The 17,394-nt window shown below is 42.8% G+C and overlaps 2 protein-coding genes across 3 annotated transcripts in view; both read right to left on the reverse strand.

Moving 5' to 3' along the window:
- Positions 1–219, reverse strand: part of ABAT (4-aminobutyrate aminotransferase) — a 48,068-nt gene extending 47,849 nt beyond the window's left edge. The window contains exon 1 of the mRNA XM_084216317.1: positions 115–219. The gene's annotated coding sequence lies outside the window, so the exon portion shown is untranslated. The remainder of the gene's footprint in view (positions 1–114) is intronic.
- Positions 220–4,985: 4,766 nt separating this feature from the next.
- On the reverse strand, positions 4,986–15,388 carry METTL22 (methyltransferase 22, Kin17 lysine). Of its 2 annotated transcripts, XM_084216308.1 has the most exons (11): positions 15,326–15,388; positions 13,687–14,017; positions 11,138–11,488; positions 10,721–10,761; positions 10,491–10,635; positions 9,969–10,040; positions 9,820–9,873; positions 9,203–9,283; positions 8,466–8,568; positions 7,520–7,688; positions 4,986–5,832 (listed from the first exon to the last, which is right to left on the reverse strand). In XM_084216308.1, the coding sequence occupies exons 2-11, from the start codon at positions 13,814–13,816 to the stop codon at positions 5,797–5,799; spliced, it is 1,182 nt and encodes a 393-aa protein (XP_084072434.1). In that variant the 5' UTR covers positions 13,817–14,017; positions 15,326–15,388; the 3' UTR covers positions 4,986–5,796. The 2 variants fall into 2 exon arrangements, with proteins under 2 accessions (XP_084072434.1, XP_084072435.1); XM_084216309.1 differs by lacking the exon at positions 9,203–9,283.
- Between the last annotated feature and the right edge of the window lie 2,006 nt (positions 15,389–17,394).

Consider the following 17,394-nt stretch of genomic DNA (forward strand, 5'->3'; position numbering starts at 1 on the left):
CCGCCGCCCGCGGGGATGGAGACGGGGCCCCGCGGGGAGTCCCGCTGCCGGGCGGGAGCGACGGGCGGCGAAGGCAGCGGCCCGTCCGCGGCCCCGCGCGGTTCGGGCGCTCACCGGGAGGTGCGGGCTGCGGCGGCCGCGCCGGGCTGCGCTGGGCTGCGCTGCGCTGGGCTGGGCCGGCCGCGTCCTGCCGGTCCTGCCGGCCCCGCCGCGCCCCGCCCGCCCCGCGCGGCGCGGCCAATCAGCGCCGCCGCCCGCGGCCCCGCGCCCGCCGCGGCCAATGGGAGAGCGCGGACGGGGCTCGCCCCCGCCGGGGAGGGCGGGGCCGGCCGGACCCTGAGGGCCGGCGGGGCCGGGGCGGCCGTGACCCTCGGCGAGCGCTGCCCGCCCTCCTCCCGCCTGCCCCGCGCCCCCCGCAGCCAGGGCAGCCGAGCCTGTTCCCTCCATCCATCGTGCACCCGCGAGAAGAGCAGCGGAGCCTCTCTCCTAACCGCCCTGGCAATCCGTGCTTGCACTGTTACAGCTCCACAAAGACCCGCTGTCCTTTCCTTATTGCTACTTGGGACATCATTTAGCAAAGGCAGCAATTGAGAAACTCTTTTGGTCTTCTAACTCTGATTAGAAACTCAAATTAAACCTAGTGTTATGTCACACTCCGAATTTAAAACCAAAATCTTCACGAGCATTTAAGCCTGTCCTAGACAAAACTCGGTTTTGTTGTGGACAGTAGCGGACTGAAGCAGCCCAAATCCCATAAGGAGCCCTTCTGCTCAGTTGCTGCTTGGTTCTGCTACAGCAATGCTGTATCTGCAGGCACAATGCTGCCCTTGAAGCTCCAGCCCAGTAATAAATATCATTATGTACCTCATCCACAACAGAACCCATGGCAAGCACGTTGAACGCTACCTGGACTCTCATGTCTCATTCACAGCCTTGGTTTTCTTCAAAACCCAAGACCTGGCTACAGAAGGCCAATAAGAGAAATGTACACCTCCGTCCCTCTCCTGTGAGCAGCACACGGGCAGCCTCTCCCCGTCCAGGTGACTTCTCAGAGCTGGGACTCAGAGGGATGCCCACAAGAGAGGGGAGCAGAGCTGTCAGAGCCTGCCAGCCCTCACGGACCTCCCTGGGAGGCTCCACGGGGTATCCTGGAGCAGCCATGGTGGCAGAGCAGCTGAAGGCCACCAGGCAGGAGAGACGGAGAGAACACAAGCAAGGCAGGAATGCTGCGGGCTCTGAGAGGCCAGAGCTGCTCTTTTGTGCTGCAACACCATCAATTTGCAGATGGTGTCACAGGATCCTTCTGTCCCTGCACACACCACTGGAGGCTAGGCCATCTACGCCTCCTCATTTCCACTTACCCTGCCCAGAACCCTTATGTCTGTCAGTCTGTTCCAGTAAGAAAGATTTAATGGTCCAAAATCGCAAGAGAGGCGGCAGTTGAGCCATTCAGATGGCAGTCAGCTATTTGTATCATAAAGGACAAGGAAGCACTAGAACAGATTACAGGATCTCTATGATGAGAGCCTTTGATAACAAACACTTACCAAGATTCTCAGATGAATATGATTCTGCTTTGAGAGGGATACAGAGCAGATAATTTCAGATAATTTCTTGGTGCCCCTTCTGATCATCCTACAATGTAAACCTGCTGCTGATATCCCATAGAACAAGAACAGAGCACTAAACCTTTTTCATGCCATCTTCTGTCCAACTCAACTTTCTTGCCTAATTTATTATATGTATTTTTACTTAACTTTGAGGCAGAAATTACGTTACTTCTAATTATTATTAACATTTTAGGTATCTTACTATCTGATGAGTATCCCCTTTGAATATTTGCTCAAAAAGCTTAGAGAATACACTCAGCTTGCTCACAAGTTAGGGATGTTCCTTTGCATCTCTTCTTGCTCACACCAGTGGGGCTGGCCTGGGCAATGTGTTAATAAACACACACACACACACACACACACATATATATATATATGTAGATATTTTGTTACTGCCTTCAGGTGCTGGTATTGTTAAAGAAATTCCATGTGCCATCTGCTGGGGGAAACTTTCTCCGAGGCCATGTGGCAATATGCTGTACTGACACAGCTGACTGCACTGCTGGCAGCATGAGGAGGCAGTTATTTCTCAAGAGGAAGCTGTTAATGCATCAACTTCCAGCACAGATGCAAAGGACACACAGAAGGTCAGGGTCAAGATGAGTCTGTAAAAGAACACAAACCTCTTGACCTATGTCACAGCATGACAGCCTGGCAGCAAGAAGGAGCAAATTTTCAAATCCTACTTCACGTGAACCTCCAAAGTGTTCAGCTTACAAATGCCATGATCACACTCAGGAGGTGAACTGCATTTTAAAGACAAGTTACTAAGCATTAAGTGAATAATTCTCAATTTACTTGCTGATTGAAAAATCTCTGCAAGCTTATGAGACAGGCAGCTTTCCTTGCCATGCCATAACAAGCAGACAGGAATGCAGCACCCACTTTTCAGGAGCAGTCTTCAGTTTCCTGTACCCAACACTCAGCACCAGTAACTGTCTTTAAAACCACCAGCAGCATTTGGCTGTCGCACTCATGGCAGTCTGACTCTGTGGTTTCAGGCACAGGACTGAGGAAAATCAGCTTTGTTAACACACCCTGCACTGCCACATTGGGAGCACAGTTCCACATAACTCCAAAGTGGACCCAGATATCCACTGCCATCAAAATAGCTGCTCTGCTCTTTCTTTATACCCTCAGCAACAGATCCCCACTGATGCCCTGACTGATCACAGGAGTCAGCTGGATTGGGCCTCATTGATCCAATGGAAAACTACACTTACAATTAGGTTTTCTGGGAATGAAAACCATCAGAATCCAGACTGCAAAATTGCTATAACCACACTATGAAAGGGGAAAATATACAACTGGAACATAAAATAAGCTCAGTAAGTAGAAATCTCAGAAAAAATTATTTCTCCAAGTTTTAAAATGTTGTCTACCAGAATGAAAAAACAAAGCAAAAAAAACCCAAAAAAACCAGAAATGCAACTGCCAGGGACATAGCCCTTAATTCTCTGGTAAAAAGGGAAAGGAACTGGCACTAGTGGTGGATGTAGAAGTCCACAAATGGTCGAGTTAATGAACAGACAATCTATGATAGTTACCTGCTATAAAACTTTGAGATCCCATTGAAGTCCTCATCTTCTAAGGAATGAGAAGTTCCTACCACACACGCACACACACACACACACACACACACACACACACACACACACAGACAAAGTACATCCACCTTTTCCTAGAATGTTTTCTGAAAACCCTAAACTGCTGGAGGCAAAGCTACTGTCAAAAAGCAGGCAATTAAACACCACCTTCTTTTCAGGATTATTTCCACTGTAACTTCATCTGCAAGTCTAGGTGAGAAGTGCAGAACCACGCATGCCACCTAAACTGTTACTCCAAAATACAATATTGTCAAACTAGAAAGGAACAGGGTGTTGAACAAACTGTAAAATGTTTTGACTCAAAGTGTTGTACAGCAGATGGAGCTACAAGGATGGCCTACAAATAGCCACCTACACTTGAGAACACCCAACAATGACAAATATACAGAATCTATCCCATCAAGGGAGTGTCTTCAACTTCTTTTTTTTTTTGCAAAATGACACACAAATGTTCACAACAAAGCAACTCTCCAAGTTTCACATCAACAAAGATTTAAAAGAAATAAATGTTAATTAGTTTGCAATGCTCATTTGGGTGTCATATAAAAGTCCAAGTTCTTCTCCTGACCAATTCCTATAACTGTGTCACCTTTGCTTCTCCTAAGAGAAATAAAAGCAGGAGAGGGGTGGGGACTGAGAAAAGGCATTTGTTGTTTCACCATATGGCAGTGACAAAAGTGAAAATCATTTGTTTCAAACCACATTCCTACTGGAAGATCATGTGTCTATCCATTACCATACTTCCCAAGAAGATACGGACACTCCTCCCTTTTATCAGAACTAAGTGCACTGCAAGGGCTCCACAGGTTCCCCTTCACCTTCTCTATGCTCCTCTCTCCAGAAAATGATCCATCTGGATGACTGCTGGATTTTCCAACCAGACCCAGAAATGCTCCCATCGGCCTGATAACTTTATTTAGCAAAAGAGAAAATCAGTTTTCCAAATGAAAACTTAACCTCCCCAGCTGAGTAGAAATATTCATAGGTTTTAAATTAAGTGCCTCCTTTCTCTTCCTTGACAGAAATGATGGACTTGCAGGTGAGTTTCTGTTGATGATTCCAAAGACTTTGAGAAATCCTGTGTGAGAAAAACCACAGGGTTCCTTAACTGCTCATACAATTTCACATCTGCCTTGTACATTCTTGTACAGCCTTCAAAAAGTCACTACTGAAATAAGCAGCTACATTCAAAAATAATTGGATAACTTTGGATCTACCAAAGTTAGCAACATTACATAACAAACCAACAAACATTAGTTTGGGAATCTTTGGATTAAAATACAGTTTTTCATCTTTGAAGATAAATGAGGGTTCTAAGAGAGAATTTTTGTGTTAATCTAGACAGATACATGCTAATATAATGTAATTTTTACTTTGTACTCACAGGGAATGGCCATTATCATCTAATACCCTTTCATCCCATTAAAGAACACAAAAAATAGCTCTTCAGACATATAAGCAGGTTTTGAAATAACTGACCTATACCAAATGTAAAACAGGCTTTCAAGAAATCCATCAGATGCTTTTGATGAACATCTTGCACACTCCCACAAGTCCCAGGCTGGAGCAGCTCCATCACTGACCCTCTCCTGGTGCTGAGGAATGCAGTGGGCACAAGGATTCCCATGGCAGTGTACTTATGGCAAAGTGATAGAAACAAACAGTGCACATACCTTTTATCAAAGTGCAAGCAGATTTTTGGATTCATTAATAACACAGGAAAGATTTAATAAATATTTTATTTTAATCCAGAAGTAAGACATTGGAGGCCCAATTTTGTTTGGGCAAGACATTCTTGGCCACTTCCCTACCCCCAAGCCTCACATGTATGTGTATGCTGAGGGTAGAATTCCAAATATTTCAAGAGCTGTAACATCTCCCTTCATGGGGTACCTTCTCACCCTCAATCTGCCCAGGACAGAATAGCTTAAAACTCCTGCAGGACAATATAGGGTTGACCTCCTCTACTCCAAAACCTCTGTGGAGTATTTTTAGAGGCTCAAACAGAATGCATCTTGTTTCCTTTCAAGTCAGAGAGTGGCCCTAAACTAGAGTGATTTATATAGGACAAACCGAGAATTAAGGGCCAATTCCATAAATAAATTTCTTAAAGAAAAGTTAATTCATGACAAAAAAGTCTTGCCCAGAACATTGTTTCACAAGTGTCCATAAATACAAATAATATGTGAAACTGGGATAAGACTGAGAACGGTGTCCATGTTGTGTAAACTAAAAAGGGAAATGCACGACATCTGCAAATCAGCCACGTGGAAAAGGTTAAATACTTCTTTGCCAAACTCTAAAAATGAAGTCATCAACCCAAAGAGCAAGTCACTGTGTCACTGCCACTGCCTGGCATCCAGCAGGTACTTGGAAACATCAGAAAGATCATGTCCAACTGCACAAGTCCAAGAAACCAAGTGCCAAAACCAAAAAAGTAAAGCAAAACTGCATTGCAATACTTTCTAAGAACACAACTCCACCAGGAAAATGCTTTTCTTGGGATGAAAATCCTTATCTTAACAGAACATCAAAATAGCCTTTCTCCTTAGGTAAAGATCTTTTTCCTCATGGGCCTGTCACGTTAGGTGTTCAGCCACGATCTTCCACAATTCCTGTAGGAGCAGAAAAAATACATACAGGTATTTTCTCACATCAGTAGGTTGCAATTATGAAAAAATTCCACATGCTCACTGCAAGACAAGTTTTAAGACATACCCTCTACCTCCATCTATAGATAGTATCCATCTATGGATGGATACCAATTCCATGTCTGTGATTTCCTGGAACAATTTGAAACAGAGCACTATAGCTGATTGCTTCATTCTTGTGGCATGATTTAAAAAAAAATAATGTGTGTTTAGTATAAAGTAGTTTGTTTTAAAATAGTTTGAAATTAGCCCAGTTGTCAGAGCATGGTGCTAATAATGCCAAGGTTTTGGGTTGGATCCCTGTATGAGGCCATTCATTTAAGAGTTGGATTCAATTGTCCTTGAGGGTCTCTTCCAACTCAGAATATTCTATGATTCACGGATCTGCATGATCTTGACTGATAATCCTGCTAATCCTAAGTATTTTGACTGATAATCCTGCTCTTTTTCTTAGCCTGTGTTGACAAATGGTTTCAATAATGCTGGTGAAAAAACAGCTGAAGAAATAACTCACTGAGGAATCAAAGTCTCACAAATGCATGGCTTTATATAAACACAAACCCCTTCTCAATCCTACAGACAACAAGGATGAAAAATCCTTAACACTTCATTTCTTTAGAATATATTAATATATGCTTTGTCTGCTCCACAGAGGATAATTAAGCAGACTATCACATACTCTTCACCATGACATTTTTGAGACTTAATGATAAATAAAAACAGAGGTATTTTAAAAATGCAGAGATTTCAAGGGTCAGCAGCCTTCCTCAAAGCAGCCAGGGAATGAATTTACACATTTATCTATAAATCAGGTTTACTTTTGTGTACTTTTAAAACTTTTAAACAAGTTTTACATGTTTTATGCCTGAAGGTATCAGCATTAAGTAAAAAAAAATCAATCTCATGAAGTAGCTGTGGCTCCTGTCACCTCACCCTGCATACACACAGTATGTTTACAACAACAACATAATTTCTTGGTACCAGATTTGCAATCCAGTGCAAGAATTGCATCTCCTCTAAAAAGATTCATTAGATTGGATTGTTCTAGAAGTCTGTTAGCTGTTACCCTGCATATTATTCCTAAGAGCAGAAAATTTGGAAAAAAATGAAAAAAAAATGGAGAAAGAGAACCATAAGTGCTTGAGAGGAAATTAGATAACCAGAAATATTATATCTGACATGTTCCTCAAAAACAGAAGTTTACAGCTAATTGACTTCTTCACAGTTATTAGAACATTATGTCCTGACCTCTGAACTGAGAAAGGAATTACTGAAAGTGTGAAATGAAAGCTCTCCTACAAGAAAATAAATGACAAGAGATACTGGTCCCATTTTCCAGTTCAGTCACAAAAAATGGCATTTTACAAAGTAAAGGTTTCTTATCCTCTGAGGAACTGAGGGCAATCTCAGCCACCCTACTGCTGGTGATAGAAAATCAATCCTGTCCCAGCCAAAACCAGGATGTGTCAATCTACTACAGATTATGGAAGCACAAACAAGGATCATTTTAAACAACAAAAAAAAACAACTAAGTGGAAAGAAAAGATAATGTTTATTCTCCTGTTCTTCCTTCATGTTCCATAAACATCTGGTAACTAATTTGAGATGATTAGCCTGACACATTACATTTATTTTCATGAATGCCACTTACCAACTGCTCAATCCGTTCATAAAAAAGGAACTGGCAGAAATCAGGCTTCATGTGCTCCACTGTATATTTCATTTTTCCATCTTGGAGGTTCTCCAGATCATTTAGAGTATTTCTAAAGTGACTGTAGGCTTCACATGTAATATCCATATGTCTTAAAGTGAAGTTCAGCCTGGCAAAAGAGTATTTCATTTAGAACATCTCTCCTATACTGGCATCTTAAATAGGTTTGTAACTTCCCTCAGCTAATGAAAAAAAAAATCAATCTTCTCAGCATGATTAACTCCCTTCAGCAGCCAAAAAAATGTACACTCCCCATTCCTGAAAAGCAGAAAAGATGTTATGTCAGCATCAGTACACAATAACTCTTGGATGAACTTTTCCATTGATTTTAGGGCACTTTGCCACAACAGAATCATTGGCTTGGCTTCCTGGACAAACACCTGGCAGCAAACCACAGGAAGAGTTATTACTTGCATATCTCTAGAGATTTAAGCAAAGCCTATTTCTGTATCAGCTTATGGAGTCCAACACACAATTACTTAAAAACATTCATTGACTCCTTGAAAGCAAACAAGAGAAACTGTTCTAGAGTTGCTCAAGCTAAGAAAGCTAAGAAATCTATCCCCTAATTCTAAACCACTTGATTCCATTCTGTGACCTCAAAAATACACAGCAAATGTTATCAGGCATTATATCAATCTAGCCACCTATTCATCCTTGTTTGCACAGAGGGTATCTCAAAGGTAGGACAACAAAAGGCAAACTCTTGTTAAATTCAAATTCTGAACTGACAAAAATTAAGCCTGTAGAAAAAAAAAAAAAAAGCTTATCATGAGCATATGCTGCAGCCTGTGATCATCTGATACAATGAAAATCAGAAGCCAACCTTTAATTAAAACACACAAAGCTGTAGTGCTTTTTATATTAAGTTCTTGGTAATACTCACCTCTTTTCCAGTGCTAAGTAAACTGTGCAAGAATTTCTCAAGTTGTGTGTGATTCTATACAGAGTTCTGAACAAGGCATCAGTCAGGTCATCATCATAGAACACTTTAAAAAACAGGATTAAGAGCATATGTATAATTAAGGATATAATTTACTTAAGTGTCCATTATGAAACAACAGGCCTTAGTTTGATTACTCAAATCAAACAAGTCACTCTTTTATCTAAGTGCAAAGTACATTTTTAATGGCAACAACTGACCTTGTAAGAGTATTCACTGCTGCTATTTATGGCTTTCTTTAAGCTTTCTCTCATCAGAATGGGAATCATTTGTCAGACAATTTACAAGCTTTGACAAGAATTCTCTCAGCCTGGAAATAATCTTACTACAAAGCTAAAAAAACCCCAGGATATTAGAGAGTAGAGAGCCTCTTTCCTTACAAAAACCCACACCAGGCTATAATTAATTTACCATTATAACCAGATCTCCTCTCAAAGCAGGACACATCAAAGAAAAGGAAGAGCTACAGCTCGCAACATCTGTTCTCATAATTGCCAATTCAGAATGTAAATATAAGTGTTTAGAAAAGAAAAATACAGGCAGGAACACTTAAGGCAGAGGTTTGGCAAATTAGGTAAGGATCTGACCTATGAGATTTTAAAAGCAAATTAGGTATGTTTAAATTATTACTCATAATGCTTGAGTGTTTGATTGAAAAGCTTACTGTTTGTATTTCCTACCATCAGCTGCCATTATCACAGAACAATGATCAAGCAAATCAGCAATCTCTTCTTCAGACCAGCTATAAGGAGCTTCAGGATCTGGAAGAAAGAATATGGCTTTGGTGCACATGATTAAATGTCTCAAATGACTGGAGAAAAGGAACTCCTTAGCTCCTGTGGGCAGCTGCTACTCCATAAACACAGCACACCACTGAAGGGAAATCAAAACCTTCCCTGTTCATTTACTGAAATTCCCCCAGTCCTCTGCTTCCTCTGTGTTATGTCCAACCCTCCCAAGGCTGACTGGCAAGCAAAAGTTTTCTTTCACTTCAGAATTCAGAATCCTGTGGCAAGATCACAGCTTTAAATACATTAAAGCAAGCACAGCTTTAAACAAAACCCCAGATATATCCTTATATAAGATTTGATTAATCTTCCTTTTTATTGTGCTTTAAAAAAATTATTCTTCATTAAAAGAATCTTTACTTGAAAGTCTAACAAACTTAAAACCTTTTCAACTGGCAGTATCAAGTACTGTCATTGATCAGAATTTTCTTTGAGGTCCAAGAGAGGCTTTTGAATATGTAACACCAAACACCAAGCCAAATCTAAAAGGAGCCATTATAAGCACCTACCAGTGCAGAACTCATCTTTCAGCCAATCCAGTTCTTTCACTTTAATTTCCCCTCCTGGGAGTGAAGAAAGATTACATCAGTCACAAATGGCCTTTCACACAGCACCTGGGCTAAAGCAAAGAGTCAAAATCTGACCATACAGCACCCACCTCCTGGCTCCATCAGGTGCTTGTTCAATGCAACATTTTGCTCGCACATGGCCAGGAGATCTTCACCAACATCTGGAAAAGAAGTTAGAAGGATATTAAAACCAAGAATATTTTGTATGGGCCATGTATGCCTCTCAGACTAATACTCAAAGTTTCTCTCAAGCCCATGAGATAAAGAAAAATTCAGAGCAACTCTGTCCACTGATGATTGATTCCCTAGTATCCTTCTTCCTTTTGTCTTTCAGTACTGAGCTCTGAGCAACCCTTGAAGAAGGAAGATAGATTCCTACACTACCTATTTTAATCTGGACACACTATCACTGCAACATATCTTGCTTTTAAACTCTTGAGCTTTCTCAGCCCCTTGAGAAAATTCCTGTTATTTTTCAGTAAATAACACAAATTTATATGCACTAATAAAAATTATTAACTATGACTGAACAGACGAGTCTGAAAATACCAGGATGAAAGCACCGGTTTGGCAAGTTTCATTGAAACATTTAACTGAAAAAACTGCCTTACCTGTGCAATAAACTCTCTTGGCAACTGTTCCCATGATAATGCTGGTAATTCCAGTGCCACCTCCAAGCTCCAGCACAGAGCAACCCCTGAACGTGTCCCTTTGAAAGAGAATGTAATCAGCCAGAAGGAAGGCAGCACGCCAGACCTGGGGACAAGGGAAGCACTTAAAACTGAATCAGCTCTGAAGCACATTCCATGAAAATCAGGATGCTACAAGGCAGAACACGTACTTGTTTGCCAACGTCTTCCAAGGGGGTTGCCATAGTGTGTTCTGTGGAAATGAGAGAGAACAGAAAAGAATTACCTCCAAGTTGCTTTGTTCAAATCAAGTTCCACAGTGGCAAGTTTGAAACTAAGGCTATGCTTCCCTTTCAAATATAGAACTAAACACTGTTCATTCTATAGAATGGTGGATAATGCCAAACACCTGCTCTAACTAAGGAGCACTGAGTTCTCCATGATATACAACTGCCCAAATCCCTTTCAGAGAAAAAAAGTAAACTTTTATTTGCAACATCACAGTATTGAGATCATTATTTCCTTTCACTTAACAAACTGCTGTTCCATCTCTACAGAAAACCTATTTTTCTTTTGTTTTACTGAAACATATCTGCCGCATTTCTCCTGACTGAAAACTTGTTATTTACCTATTTTAACAACATCACTGCAAGTGCACTCCTGTTCTTCATCTTCAAAAGCATCTTCTTTCCCTTTCATCAGAATTACAGGGCACACTATATCCCTCAAAAGATCCTCTGCTTGCAAATCAGAGGCACTTCGAGGCCTTCTGACCACTTCCAAGTCTCCATCATCATCCAGCAGAGCTTCTACTCCTTCACTATTTAATTCTCCTTCTTCTCTCACGTTACTCCTGTCCTTGTCACACAGTTCATCTCCACTTCTGCACTGCTGTTCTCTTCCTGTGGTGATTTCTCTCACGTGTTTCCCAGATGCCAAATCTTCTGTGCTCCAAAGGAGTTTGAAATATGACAGGAACACTGTAAGAACACAGTGTGGGGGGAAAGGTTAAACACCAGATGAGGCAGAACCTGTGCACAACTTCCACATGCGTGAGATTCTGGTGTGCATTACATGGATTAAAAATCTATAGAGTAAATCTTGACACAGGTAACTTGAGATACAGTTTTATTTGCTATGAGGAAATACTTCTGTTATTAAGTTCTGTCAGCAGAAATTAACAAAGCACTTTCACAGTCCACTGGCTGACTCAGCATCTGCACAGCCACAATGGGCACATTCATCTGATTTAGTAATATTTATTTTAACTATTGACAGTAATTTAGTAATATTTATTTTAACCATTGGCAGAGGGGATGCCCTCTTACACCCTCCAAAAGTCACAGAAGTTCAGACTAAGCTGAAAGCAGAATTAATATAAGTTAGAATTCCTTTATTTTGGTTAAGATTCCTATCTGGTAAGAAAGAAACATGTTCTAGTAAAAGACAAGTTGAATTTTTGTTTACTGCTTTGGAAGTCTTTAGGAATTCAAGCAACTTCAAGCCTTGAAATTGGCTCAGTATATAAGAACGGAAATAACTGCACATGAGGCAAAGCTGACACTTCTGTAATATTTTTGAAGTGTTCAGACTGATTATTCAAAGAGATTAAATGACTGAAGCTATCCTTAATGACCAATTAATTAAAATTTTTTTGCAACAATCACTCAGTGACATCAGCCTCTATTAAAATTTTACGTTATTAAAACATGGACCTTGCAATTTTAATTACAGGAATCTGTACTGTCTGAATACCATACATAAGGAAGCACAGCCATTCTATAGTCCTTCCATCTACGTACATTCCCAACAAAAAGGAAGAGATAAATTGCTTTCAACAATTTCACAGTTTATGGAGTTCTATTCCAGTTTCTTTAGTAGGCAAGATGTTGAAATCTGACAGAGGTTCCTCTCTAGTGAGACCATTTTTAGCTGGATCTAATAAAATCTTCAATGCCTGTCCTAGCATTTTTAAAGTCTCCACTGTTTGCATGATGACCAAATGGAACTAATTGGAATAGAGGATGCCATCAGTGAATGAAATGCTTTGTTCTCCAAGTCCATTCTGTTCCTCTGCATTTCTACAGCATTCAAAAGGTGGAAAGGCAAACTGACTCAAAGGGGAAGAGACTAAATCCCCAAAAACTTCCCCAAAACACAGCTCAGTGGCCCTCCTGGTAGATTGTTATGGCACTAAAGGCTGTCATACTACAATGCAATTCTTGCCTCAATATCCAGAGGAGTGTCCCAGACAGAGCTCACTGAAGTAGGTAGAACACACTGTCACTTCTGCTGAAAGGTTCTTTGCTCCAAGCACAAGCACAGCTAACACATTTCAAACAGCATGAAGACCCACCACAGCATTAATTACCTGGGTTTTGACCTGAATAGGGCCAAAATTATTATTCATTTCCTTGTCAGGCCTACTTTGATAATTTTTCACATTGTCATACAAGAACAGCTGCATTAGTTACTCTTTTGATGTCACAACTGGGTTTGAAAAAACAATTAACACTTCTGTCACAGCAGGACTTTTGTACAGAACATTTTGTCAGCAGCTTCAAGGTCAGTTCCCTTGACAACTTTATAGCAACCTACAAGCTGGCAATCAGCCAGGGGCATTTGCCAACTCATTTCCTCTATAGCCTTGACTCTTCAAATTCTATGTCAGTTAAAGCCATTGCTATGCTGAGTTTTCTTATCCCCTGGAATAGATGGTAAGCCATCACGTAAACATTTAATTAAACTTGAAAAATTAATTACTGCTAGTTTATATTTTAAACTTAAGTTACACTTTTTAAAACCCCTGGGTTCTCATCTTTTGTTTGTATATAAGAAACATCACCACATTATTTTAAATAACAACTACCAAAGTGCTATATTGACAATTTTGCTCAATGAACCATTAAATTAAACATACAAATGAGTAAATTTGGTTACTTTTTCTCAAAAAGTAATTTAAAGTTTAATTTTTAAGACAAGCTGTCTACAGGTTTTAATTTTGGAGTCAATTTCATGAGGCTAGCACAGCTAGCGTTCTTTCTAAAGATTGAGTAGGAGGTGATTCTGCTTATAGCTGGAATAAAATATGTAACTATTAATATCAACCACTTAGAGGAGGATTCAGCCTTCCAAAGATTACAGTTAAAACACAGCTCCATCAGCCAGCATCCATTACCTGGCTGTCCAACTGCATTCAGCCGTACCATGAGGTGTCTTTTGCTTGGGCAGTGCAAGTGCACATCAGACAGCACAGTGTCACTTCTAAACGTGGGGTTATCCATCTCCTTCTCTGCTAAATCTCCCATGGGGGGCTGGTGAGAGGAGCATCTGCAGTGCTCAAACAGCCCCTGATGCAGTGCTGCCACAAAGGGGTTCCATTCTCTTCCATTTACAGGTGTCCAGTAAGTTCTGCTCACCAAGGGAAACTCAGGACATTGTTTCTGTGGAGGTGTGATCGTGCAAGCTCCACCACGCTCCGAGATGAGTTACTCATCAGGATATTCAACCTAAAACCAAACACAGGCAGCTTTTAGTGGTAGCCTGGCACTGTCTGAACATTGCTCCAGCAGTATTTCAGATGATAAAAGTCAGACGACACTGTTCAATAAAGTAGCAATGCTCCAAGGCTCTCTTTCACAGGATCCTCAAATATATACCTGTCAGTAGTTCAATGGCAGCCACAGTGTATTTTAGGAAGAGCTGCTAATTTGCTTGTGTTACAAACAACCTCCCTGGAAAAAAACAAACGTTACCATGACTGCAGAGAATTACAATGCCTAGTCCAGATTTTCAAAGGGAGTAAGGCCACTTCGTGCGGTGGCATTACCATCTTGAATGATTATAGTAAATTTGCTATTATCCAGTTGTGCTTGAACAAAATCACTGGTTCAGGCTGGAAGGGACCACAGTGGCCCATCTGGTTCCACCTCCCTGCTCAGGCAGGGGCATTCTGGAGCACAGGATCATCTCCACATGGTTCTGGAGTATCTCCAGCGAGGGACACTCCACACTCTCTGTGGGCAATCTGTCCCAGTGCTCGGTCCCTGCATAGGGAAGTTTGTTCTCACGTTCAGGTGGAGCTTCCCGGGCATCAGTTCCTGCCCCATTGCTGGGCCCCAGGGAGCAGAGCCCGGTCCCTGCTCTGGGCCCTCCCTTTGATACTTATACACATTAAGAAGGTCCCCTTCAGTCACCTCTCCTCAACTTCAGCCTTTCCTGGTAAGAGAGATGCTTCAGACCCGTGATCAGCTTAGCAGCTCCCTGCCGGACCATCATACCTACCCACACCCACAACACTCCGCCTTCAGAAGCGGTCTCTGTATTTGTGGCTGCGCACTTCTGTGAACTGCCAGCTCCAAACCTGCCCTGTCCCGGCGGGGCTGGGCGCGGGAGCCAGCGCAGCGCTGCGGCAGTGCCCCGGCACCGGCAGATGTGCGCGGGGGCTCCGCTTCCCGCGGCGGCACCGCCGGAGCCTCCGCGGGGCTCAGCGCGGCCGGGACCCGCCTGGCCCGGGTCTTCATGGTGGGACCCGCCTGTCCCGGGTCCTCATGGTGGAACCCGCCTGTCCCCATGGTGGGACCAGCTTGTCCCGGGTCTCCCGGCAGGTCCCGCGTCCCCCGTTAGGATCCGCGTCTTCCCGGCCGGACCCGCCCGTCCCACTTCTCCCCGCTCAGGTCCCGCGTCTCCTCGGCGGTTCTCCCGCTTCTCCCCGCTCAGATCCCACCTCTCCCGCTTCTCCCCGCTCAGATCCCACCTCTCCCGCTTCTCCCCGCTCAAGAGCCCACCTCTCCCCCTTCTCCCCGCTCGGATCCCACCTCTCCGCGTTCCCCACTCGGCTCCCGCCTCTCCGCCGCTCCGGCCCTGCCGGTGTCGTTCCTTCCGGCTCCTTCCGCTGACGCCGCTGCCCGGCGGCCCCCGCGGGGTGCGCGCTGTGCTCGGTCGGGGCTCGCCTGTTCCAGAGTTACCGGCGCTAAACCCGCTGAGAGCCTGCCAGGGCAGGCGGGCAGCGCCGGCCCCGCCAGTCCGCCTTGCGCTGAAGCATCCGCAGGACTTGCTCGGAGATTCAACACGGGTTTCCCACTCGCGTTCTTTTATTGTTTCTAGCATCACTTGCCCTGTCTCGGTTCGTCTGTAATGCTATCCAAAATCTACAAACGGCTTGAAAACAAAGAGGGAAAACCTCTGCGGAGGCAAAAAGGCGTTTCTGCCTTAGTCCAGTTAATGTCAGAATTCTAGTACCACTGTAAGATTAGCTGGAGCAACAGCTGTTCGCTTGTTTAGGGAATTGGGGGTTTAGTTGCTTAATTCTGAAGAGTTTTTGATTACATATAAACCAGGTGAAATGAACAAGACTGAGTTAATCACTGAGTGAAAACATCATAACCAGAGTCTTTAGCAGGCTTTACCCACAGAAATTTGCCTGGGAGTTAGACCAGCAGATTTTAGTATCTACCTTTTGGACCATGGTGTCTTAGACAGCCATTCCCCAGCTGAGCTCATCTGCAGGGAGAGCTGGCCCCTGGTCTGGCCCTGGGAATGTGTGATCAGTCCAGAGGGTCAATGGTGTGTGGGCACGGGACACATCAGCAGCTGGACATGCTGACCTGCCCTCTGTGCAAAATCAGAGACAGAGGTGTGCTCCAAATTCCCATCTGAGTTCTAGTTCACCTTCTTGGCAAGTCTGTAGGGGCTGCTGAAGTTGTTTTATCTTTCAGCAGGAGGATCTTGTTCAAAAGTGGGCATTTACATAGTAATTACTAGTCATATGATGCTAATGTCAATTGCTAAAGATGATCCTTGTATTTTTCTTGAGTAGTAGGAAGTGTTCGTCAATGATTAAACAAACCTTGGAATGTAATTTATATTCTGTATCTATTTCTAGATGTCTCCTCATCATCTGCCTTCCTCAACAAAGGCTAAGAATTATTAAAATAATTATTAAAATAATGAAATAATCTTTCCCTATTTTTATAGTCAAGAGTTTTGAGTGGCAATGAAATGGCAAACACAGAAGCCATTCACATATCTCATTGCAGTTTCTGTGGGGAATTTTATTGGATGAATATCTGACAAAAATGCTTTGGAGATTTGTCCTCCTTTTATCTGTCTCCTGTGAAAGAGCAGAACATTATTTTACTTCCCATGGTGATACACTGCCACATAAATTATTACTGCAGTGTCTCTCTCTGCTGGCATGTTCTCACTGCTATGGAGTACTAAGCAGGCAAAGCAGATTGTATTTGTCACAAAATCTCACCAGTCTGCAGCAAGAGGCACTTACTGGTGCACAGGCTTAGTATAATTAGAGAAGTAGCTAAAAAGCTGCATTACATGGGGACTTTAAAACACAAAGGCACATTACGTGAGAAATGGAGCTACTGCAATTTGCTTTTCTAAGAAATTCTGATACCTCATTTCACATATGGAGAATATCTGGGCAAAGCAGGAATATCTCGTGGCTGCAGAAGACCTGTGGCTACAGATGTTATAATGTGGGTGATAACGAAAATTGTTTAGGCAGCTGCAGTTTCTGTACCACACACAAGAGGGCTTCGGCTGCAAATTCCCGAGATGTACCCCAAGGTGAATTTCCTCTCTTCTTCACAGCCAGGTGACCTAGGAATTTGTTTAAATTTACCTCATATGCCAGGCAACTTTACCAAGGTTTAATTGCGTGTTTGAGATGATGAATTGGGCCAGTTTCATCCATTGATCAAGTACCAAGAAGTTGGCTGTGCTGGTTGCTTCAGGTGTGTCCCTCCTGCAATCCCCCTTTGAATTCATTGTTGTGTGTTGAGGCTCCGTGGGGTTTTTTGGCAGATCAGGTAATACTGAGTAAGAGTCAGGACACTGTATGTCTTGTAGTCTCTCATCAGAGATAAAC

This window comes from Fringilla coelebs (assembly GCF_963513975.1).
Source record: "Fringilla coelebs genome assembly, chromosome: 16".
NCBI classification, from domain to species: domain Eukaryota; kingdom Metazoa; phylum Chordata; class Aves; order Passeriformes; family Fringillidae; genus Fringilla; species Fringilla coelebs.